The sequence below is a fragment of the Amblyomma americanum genome, chromosome 5 (assembly GCF_052857255.1).
Source record: "Amblyomma americanum isolate KBUSLIRL-KWMA chromosome 5, ASM5285725v1, whole genome shotgun sequence".
NCBI classification, from domain to species: Eukaryota; Metazoa; Arthropoda; class Arachnida; order Ixodida; family Ixodidae; genus Amblyomma; species Amblyomma americanum.
Window position 1 is genome coordinate 61706139 of NC_135501.1, and position 9485 is coordinate 61715623.

Sequence of the window (9485 nt, forward strand, 5' to 3'; positions counted from 1 at the left end):
TTCATTTTGCTAATAAGAAAGCAGTCATTTTTGAATAACTAATTGGCGTCAAAATATTAAAACCGCTTTACATGCGCTGCTGTAACATTGGCGTGTTGCGTAGTTTCACAAAAGGTATTGAAAAAATAAATCATTAAACACATCAAACGCCTCAAATAGCAAAATAAACAGTGAAATCTATGGGTGGTCGACTGCAACCCATCTGTGCACTGAGTCGCTGTAAGCGGCGTTCAGTCGAAGAAAGTGCACTGCTTCACGGGGTTCATCCTGGAGCCCACGGGGCACCGGAAGGCTTCAGCGAAGGGCGCAAAGTTCATCACCGCCTTGTTGCAGTCTCCGCCGTAAAGGTTATTCTTTTCTTTCGTGGCGCAGCTAGTAAGGCACGCAGTAATGAAGAAGATCTTCGCTTCACTCAGCTCCTGCGAGCGACATCAAACGGCAGTTGGAAGTAGGTCGAAGTGTGAAACCAAGCACGGAGAAATCAAAGTCGGACGTTGACTTGAACCACTACGAGCTGAGTTTGCAGCAGTTCAGCCAAATACGTGCCTGCGGTCATTTTAAGAACCTACAAACAATGGTTCCGTTGTTAGGAGGAAAAACAACAATTTAATTAATCGCACAGAAACGCGCGATATAAGAATAACCAGTCAGGGCAGGTGAGTGAAACTTCGAATTCCTCATAGCGGCCACGAATTAAAGACGGTAGTGCCAATTGCTGCTTCAGTTGCGTTCATAGCGTTTTGCGTATGACTTTTCTAGAACCATGACAACGCACGATCGAGACACGCCGGCATGGCATCTGCTTCACGCGCGGACTGGTACAAAATCGAGCCAGCTGGGGGAGGTGGGTGGATGTATCGTTGTACATCCTTTCTTTGCTGGTATGGCATGTTATAATTGGTTGCGGTGCTAGTCAAGAATGGTAACCGCAGCGGTGGGCAAATGTATGGAGAAGAGAGAATATTTTTTCGTGGCTTTATTGACACATATAATTCCCGTTACTTTCAGTCAAAAAGAAATATTTCTCTATATAAACTACACGTCGACCTTACAGTATTCCATACAATACAGGTAATGCGCTCCATTGAGCCTGTAACGTTGTGATATCTCTCTGTAACACACAAGACAATCCCTCTCTGTGAGACCCTCGGTAAGCCCTCTGGCTCGGAAAGCAGTACCTCGAGCTAGTTCGTGAGCTGCTTTATTTCCAGCCAGGGATGGGTGTGCAGGCGTCCACCCTATGTTAATTTTCCGGTCGTGCGTTGCGGTCTGCAAGATTCCGTTTGTCAGAGGGGAGACCCTCCTCTTTGACAATGTTCATCACTGCAACTTTGGAGTCACTGTCTATTGTTGACACCCCTGTGTCCGCTATTGCGAGCGCGATGGCGGCTTCTTTCGAAATTTCTGTACTGCCCGACGTGATCTGGGCGCCGGCGCGGAGATGTGTTTGAGCGCTAGCTACCGCCATCACCATTCTCCTCTTCCCGAAATTAACTGCGTCCACGTAGGCCACGTCTTCTATCGGATAGTTTTTGAAACGCCTGCCGAGGGCATTAGCTCGTTTCTCTCTGCGATCCTTGTGAAGGACAGAATGTATGTTCTTGGGTAGTGGCGGGATCATGAGCCTATCACGCACGCTCTTAATAATGTCCACTTTGGTACCTCGCTGACTCTCGTAGTTTATTCCTAAGCTCGCTAGGACTTTCCTGTCGGTGACACTGGCTGACAGCCTTTCGTATTGCGAAATTTGTACGGCCTCTAAAATTTCATCCAGTGTGTTGTCGAGACCTAGTTCTAGTAGCTACACGGTGGGGGTCCGAATGGGTAAACCCAGCGCCTGCTTGACACATCTGCAAATGATGCCTTCGAGCTTGGACTTCCTCACCTCCTTGGGATTAAAAAAGGGAGCTATGTAAGCAATTTTGCTGATTACGAAGGCTTGCACTAATTTGATTAGATTAGTTTTTTACATGCCATATCGCCTATTTGTGATTCAACGCATGAGTCGCATATATCCGATTTATTTTATGTATCCCCATTGGAACCATTGTTTTGAATATACAGCCCAAAGACTCTAGTCCTCTCGAACTTCGGGACATCGAGTCCCTGAGCGTTCAGAGAGATCCGCGGCGAATCCGACCGTGAATAACGTTTTGGTTGACAGAACAGCTGTTACGATTTGTGCTGAGAGCATCTAAGTCCCATATAGTTTATGTATTGTTGAACTTCTCCTAGGGCCATTTCTAGATTTTCTTCTATTTTCCCGCCGGTTCTTTGGCAATCCACATGGTAATGTCATCCGCATACATGCAGTGACTGAGTCCCTCAATCGCCTCTATTTTGCTTGAAAGCCCGATCATGGCCACGATGAATGGAAGTGGGGACAAGACAGATTCCTGTGGGGTCCCCTTGCTGCATAGCTCTATGAATTCTGATTTATTTTCTCCGAAGTGAATTTGCGCCACTCTATCTGATATGCAATTTTTAACGTAGTTTTAAGTTTTCAGGTCTCCTCTCCTCCTAGTTAGCTGAGATTATCCAGGATCGCCTTGTGCGTGACGTTATCGAAAGCCTTCGCCAGGTCGAGACCCAGGATGACCTTCGTATCCCGCGTTTGGGCGTCCAGAATTTGATGTTTTAGTTGTAACATCACGTCCTGCGTTGAGAGATGCGAAGAGTCCAACCATGGACTTGGGGAAGGTTGTTGTCCCCTATGTAGTTGTTGAGACGCGTCTGCATTTCATACTCCATTAATTTCCCGGCACATAAGATTAGACATATTGGTCTTAGATTCTCGATCAACCAAGGTTTCCCCGGTTTCGATATATGTACCACCTTAGCCGACTTCCACTCCTTAGGAGTCGCACTCCCTCCCACCATTTCTGCATGTAGGCAGTGAGTGCTCTTATAGAGTTATCGTCTAGAATTTTGAGCATTTTGTTGCTTACCTCATCTGCACGTGGAGCCTAATTAATATTTAATGTACCAAGTTCAGCTCGCACATCGGATTCGCTAATGGGTCCGTCCAAGCGATCGTAGGACGTCTCATCATAACCAGGCAGGGCACCTTCTCTGTGTCCGCTATATACATGGATCGAATATCTGAGTATATTTTCTATGCCGACCAAAATACCACTGCTTCAAGACGGACGTGCTGAAGGAACTAAGGAAAGACACCGCGCTTGCTCCTCTACATGTTCAAGAAACCGGCTCGTTTGCAGCTCGAATCGCTGTCTAGAGGCAAGGCTCTGATCTGACAGTTTTACCGCAATGTCCGGAGGCGACTCATTAATGGCATTCAAGTTAAGAGACCTCACACAGGCGTCACTGCGACAGCTGTCAGGCTCATCGCGCGGCACACATGATTTTATCGGTGGGAAGAGCGCATCACAACTTCTGCCATGAATGCAGCCATGACTGTGTAACGCTGAGCTATTCGGAGATCTTCTTTAATGAATTCCATAGAAATGACTGGAGATCAACGGAGAGTGGCAGAAGGTTCCTACTATGCTATAAAAGGACTTAAATCAAAAATTTTGAAATGAAAGAATCAGCTGGCATTGGTGCTCTGGCCTATAACATGACATTTCCGAGGCTCGTATTTGCGCAACTTATCTATAGAAACTGAGTCGAAGATAGTAACCCAAAACATTGGAATGTTTCAAGTGAGTCTCACAGATGCCGGCTGGAAGACAAGTGATAAATGAAGCGTCGATGGGAAAGCGTTCATATGTAAAACAAGTGCTAAGGCCGATTTTTTTGGGGTGACAGTGACCGAACATACCGAAGAATTGAGTCATCTTTTTCGAAATTAGACAATTATTGATGTTTACTTATATCCTTCAATCAAGCCTTCGACTACTTTTTATAAACCTACTTTACAAGGCATAAATGCTAGCCAATTCACAGTGAGTGCGCAGAAGAGGATTTTCTGCCACTTACGTCAGTGAGCTGGAGATCACTATTTTCGGCGTGTTGTTGAAAGGCGGCGAACGCAACCTCCATCGCCGGCACTTCAGGGAATACGCTGGAGTTGTAGTGTAGACAGCCCTGGTCGCGCTGCCGGAATCGAGGCTTGACGGCCTCGCTCAGCCAGGACGGTACTATGTGGCCCAGTGGGTCGACCTAGAGAATAAACAACGAGCTAGACCATTTAGTTCTTATGGTACACCTGTGTGAAAGGTGTCAAGAGCAGGAAAACATAAGGTGTCATTCGTACTTGCGACAGCTGGCGCGACGTATTCGGTTGGTTAGAAAATACACTGATGTGCATATAGATGACAAATACAAACTTACATTGGCCTCCAGTTCAACGCCAGAACATTTCCTAAGACGCCGTTTCAAGTGAAACAGAATATTCTAATGTAGTGTTTGTGATTAAATGCAGGTGAGCGAGTCTCTTACGCCGGTCCTGTACTATGTTTTGCAAGCATAGTAATCAGCTGCCGCTAAAATTTTGTGGGCTATGCGCAAAGCTTATGGCTGTGGCACCCTCGGACAATTTTCCTGGCTAAACGCCTACACGTATGACGAAGAAAATATAGTACGTTGCAACAAGTCTCCTACTCCAAAACAGTAACACTTAATCCCATTCTTCAGCGGTGATTACATTTTTCATATCGGAAGCATTTAATATCAGGAATCTAAGAATCACGTGAGCTGACTATGTAAACCAGCGAAGTACACCAGGTGAAGAATCAACAAGTCAAGAGCAAGAAAGCGCTTCCATGTACTTTTATCAATGAGAATTTCATTGCACATGGCGGTCAACATAGTCACCGTTTTGCGAATATTTCTCACCCGATTCTTTCTTTTCCAGTTGGCAAGGTGCGCCCCGCTTTGGAGAATAAAACCAGCGATCCAGGTTGCTTGAAAGCTATGAACCCTTTAATCACAGGCGGCAGATAATATTTAAAGTGGGGGTTAATGCATTAGGTCGAATAAAGGAGCGCTAGCTCTTTCTTCTTCTGGCTATGCACCTGCGGCTGCACGAGGAAAATGTATATGAGAAGTGCACCAATTTGCCATTTCTTTAACTTAGACCCTCCCCTTTCAGGCCCAAGTCTCACTTTTAGCAAATCTTAAGGGACTAAAAACTCGATTCTCTATACCTGAATGTATTAAGGTCTCTCAGAAACCCCACGCCAACAATCTTGCACTGCCATTGCACCGTATCCTTCTGTTAGCCAGTTTGGCAACTAGATGTCCACAGAAATTTCTAGTCGTCCACAGCAGAAACCATACATCTCACAACGAACGCTAAGGTGAATCACTGCGCGTTTGCTCAGTAACTACCAGTGTAAACTATAAACCTGTTCCACTACACAGGTATTACAACGCTTCGCACTCTTCGGATTGCTCGAAAAATTAGTGTTCTGCTGATAACCTCGAAGTAAACGGCAGACTGTCGTTTGCTTCCTAAGTGTGGGCTGCCCTTCTGCGAGTATATCTAGTTTTTGTTTTCCGTGCCACTGACTGTGCCTTAAAAGCTTTCACTTGTATTGTTTTCAACTGATAAACCGCTATTCGCACTAGCGCCACTTCGTCGTGTGCTTACTTTCACACCCTCGCGGTCGATCGCTCCGACCAGTTCGCGGGCGTAGAAGTAGCCGAGGCCGCCGTGCATCATGGCGTTGGTACCATCCGGGTAGAAAAGCGGCGGTGCGAGGGCTCCCAGCGAAAGAGCCAGCACATTCAGCACCGGCACGTATTCGATGTATGGCTGAGCACTGCTGAGACGCAGCCGCTGCTCCTGGACTCCCGCCTCGGAGCCGAACAGGTTACGGATGTTGCGTCGGGCGTCAATCCAGAGGTGCGCGAATGAGGAGGCGTTCTCACTGAAGTTGGCGTAGGCCTCTTCGATGCCTTCCACCGTAAGATACTTTTCGGTCGGCCAGAGCAGGGTGCGCACGTTCTTCAGCTTCTTGACAGCGACGCCGATGGTCTGGTTGTCCAGCCACGAGGCAGCGGAAGTTTTCTTGATGGCCATCTACGATGCGAAGGAGTCAGATATGCATTGTTCATTCGCAAGTGTTGGTAAAAAAAGGCAGTGAATGAGTGAGAGACGGGAGAGCACCACGCTCTATGCCGAACGTTTATAGTGATTTCCCCATGCTCATCACTGCTGCACCTAACACGACCCTTTTCAAGAGACACCGATTTTACAAATCTGAGCGAGTCGTCGACTCAGAAAATGGAGGCAGAATTTTGCTCTTTTGCAACTGCTTTCTTGTTCATCGAGGTTGACCTCACATTTGTTTCCGTGATTTGGGAAAAAGGAATCTCACCAACTTCATGCAGAGATTCTGTGCACATATGGCGGGTAACGTTGCCTAACTATTTACTTATTTCATTGCAGGGCCAAGTGTTAAGCGGTGCTAAGGAAAAAAATAATAATGTGTTTTTCCCCATGCCGCACACTACCCACTCTCTACTAATTGGCACTGACTGACCGTTTTACGATAATATCAAGGCAGTGCAAGGGATGTGTACTGTGGGCCGAGAGATAATTTACTGGAAGCTATGACAGTTGACAGTTTAAAGGTATCCTAGGCGATCGTGCGTTGCTTTCAATTCAACCTAAAGTTCTCAAATTTTTTTCATAATTTTCAGCAAGAACCCTGTGTGCGATGGGCTACTTACTCTAAGTTAAACTGTTAATTCATGTCCGCGAAATCTCTCTACAAAAAATGTGGACAAATGCGTGATGATTCGCAGTGCTCTCTGATAATTCTGCAACTGAAATGTTTCTCAATAATAGTGCTGAAAACGCGATTCCACTTCTCAAGTGTATTGCAAGAAACCTTGACACTTGCACTGTCATTGATATTCTTTAATTACTCCCTCCTACTATACTGACGGAAGGCAGCAGTTACCGAAACCAAGGAGAATAAGAAGAGGGGAATTCTTGACACGTGTACTGTCATTGATATTCTTTAATTGCTCCCTCCTACTACATAGACGGAAGGCAGCAGTGACCGAAAGCAAGGAGAATAATAGGGGAATGTTTTTCTTTTTAATTCTTGGAGTTCATCAATGAGAGATTAACAGGGCTTTTTTTTAAATAATAGACTGCAAAGAAGAATGAAAAGGAACCATATGCCGGTTCTGGGAGCCGAGCCCATGATCTCTGAATTTCGAATCCGGTGCTCTGCAACTGAGCTACGGGAGGCGGGTGCAATTAACCACTTTCCGGGTATTCATGGTCCGGGTAAGTGGAACAAAAACATCAAATTGTTTACCAGAGCTGCCCTCGTCCATAAGGGCGGACAAAGTACGTATTGTATTACCGCGAGCACCACGTAGGAACGTAAGGAACTATGAAACCGGCAGCGGTGCGGCAACCCTCTTAGGCTACCTACGGTATCAAAACCTCCACAATCGAGGCCCTAGTTAGCTACTCAGCATTAAAGGGAAATAAAAGAGGGGCTCGTTATGACGTATATGACGGAAACCAAAAATCACCGAAACCAAGGCTTATCAGGGAAGTCAGGAAGAAAGTTGAGCGAGTTGGTGAATATTTATGATGTAAAAAATGCGCAAAAGAAACACGAAAGTCTGTCTTTCCTGTTTCCTTTGCGCTATTTTTATGTCATGATTATAGGAGCCTTTTTCTTTTTAATTTATGCAGTTCACAGATGGGAGATTAATAGGGCTATTAAAATATATTTGATTAGAAAGCAGAAGAAAAGACAACCACTTGCTGCCGGAGAGATCCGAACCCACAACCTCCGAATTTCGCGTCCGGTACCCTAAAAACTGAGCTATGGCGACGGCTGTGCAATCTTTTGCTTTTTTGGGTATTTATGTGTAGTCGGGCCGAACACTCAGACTGTTCACGAGTGCCACCCTCATCGATAGCGGCGGACGTAGTACATCCTGTATTATCGCGACTGCCACGTAGGAAAGTGACCAAACGGTGAGGACGGAATTTTTGCGAGAACACTTTTATGCTACGTACGGCAACAAGACTGCCAGGATCGAGGCCCTCCGTAAAATATTTCTGCTATAAACACCCCATTGATGAACTTCACTTATTGAAAAATACATCCGCTGCGGTCCCTGTTTTCGGTGGCTGTTGGTTTTCGCCGTGTATTCTTCTCCTTAGTAAGCATGGCACATACCCACGGAGGGGGATTGGAGAAGGTTCAGTAGATAATGCCAATGAGGTATTTGCGCGGTATTCATAACGAGCAACTCTTTTTCCTTCCCTCGTGTGCTCAATAGCTAACGAGGGCCTCGAGTCCAGCAGTCTTGATAACGTAGGTAGCACGACGGCTCTCGCGCAGCTTCTGCCCTCACCGTTCATGTTCCTACGTGGCGTCGCGCTAATACTGGACGTACTACGTCCCCCGCTATGGACGAGGGCGGCGCTGGTGAACACTTTCAAGTAGGGCGCCGCTTTCAGGTTGAAGACACCGCACAGCTCTCTACCGGGGCATGTTGGTTCCCACTCTCCAGTTCGGCTGCATTGAGCGCAATGCAGCGGCGCGCCGTTCCGAAGAGAAAACTAGGCCTGCCGCGTGACATTCGGAAAATTTGGTATTCTACCAAGACACAGTGGTACCAGAGATTGCGTAAACAGTGATAGAGAGTTAGTTACGCTGAATTATATCGACTATCGCAGCTAATCTGCCGAGAAAGTGTACGGCATAAATATCATAATCGGTGCGCTCATGTGTGCTGGTTGTCTTCTGTCCCGTTTCTTTTGCACTTTGTTCTTTCATAGTAGCGTTCTTATAAACTCATAGTAGTTTCATAGTTTTATAGTAGCCTTCTTAGCATATTCCAGTGCAACCTCTTGACCAGTATCCTCTACATTTCGATTACTTATTCAATAATTAGGATCACTTATTTCGAGCTGCTGTTGCACATTCGCCAAATATAGCCATCAAACAGCTTGCCGTTTGCCATTAAATCAATGCGAGAAGCCGCCTTTTACAGATGCTAATTTCATTAATTAAGAGGATGCAAAGTCAAGTTGTGCATTATGCCTCCGTCCTCAGCAGAAATTGTTCTGGAAAGCAAGCGTTTCGCATGCCTTAGCTCGTATACATTAGAGTTAATTTTTCTTCCGCCGTCTCCTTTGACTTGCGATTGCACATTTTTTTCGCCCACCGTTTCATGAACAAAGCTAAATTTCGGGTGCCCTTTAATAGTGAGGGCAGGACACCCGGAAACAGAATAGTCCGTAACATATTGATCTCTGACTGCTGCATCACACATACCACATGAGCTCACTTTAGCAAAGGGGCGTGGCACCATTGGCGAAATCACAACGGTTTTGCATGTTGCGTGCCTTCTCCGCCACCTTTCTTCTCCCAATTAGAGACGCCTCGTTGCCGTTACGCGTTGCTGCCTTTCTTTTCCAGATTACAGCCGCCTGGGTACACATTGCACCATCTGCACCATGCTATCAGAAGTCACGTTTTCTCCACCAGACCAGAAGTGCTTGTGCCGATGACGTAGGCCAGGAAAGCTGAAAG

At 46.2% G+C, this 9485-nt stretch overlaps 1 protein-coding gene across 1 annotated transcript; it reads right to left on the reverse strand.

The window, feature by feature from the left end:
- Positions 1 to 230: 230 nt before the first annotated feature.
- Positions 231 to 5989, reverse strand: LOC144133918 (neprilysin-3-like). Its single transcript, XM_077666972.1, has 3 exons — positions 5558 to 5989; positions 3943 to 4125; positions 231 to 419 (listed from the first exon to the last, which is right to left on the reverse strand). The coding sequence occupies exons 1-3, from the start codon at positions 5987 to 5989 to the stop codon at positions 231 to 233; spliced, it is 804 nt and encodes a 267-aa protein (XP_077523098.1).
- Between the last annotated feature and the right edge of the window lie 3496 nt (positions 5990 to 9485).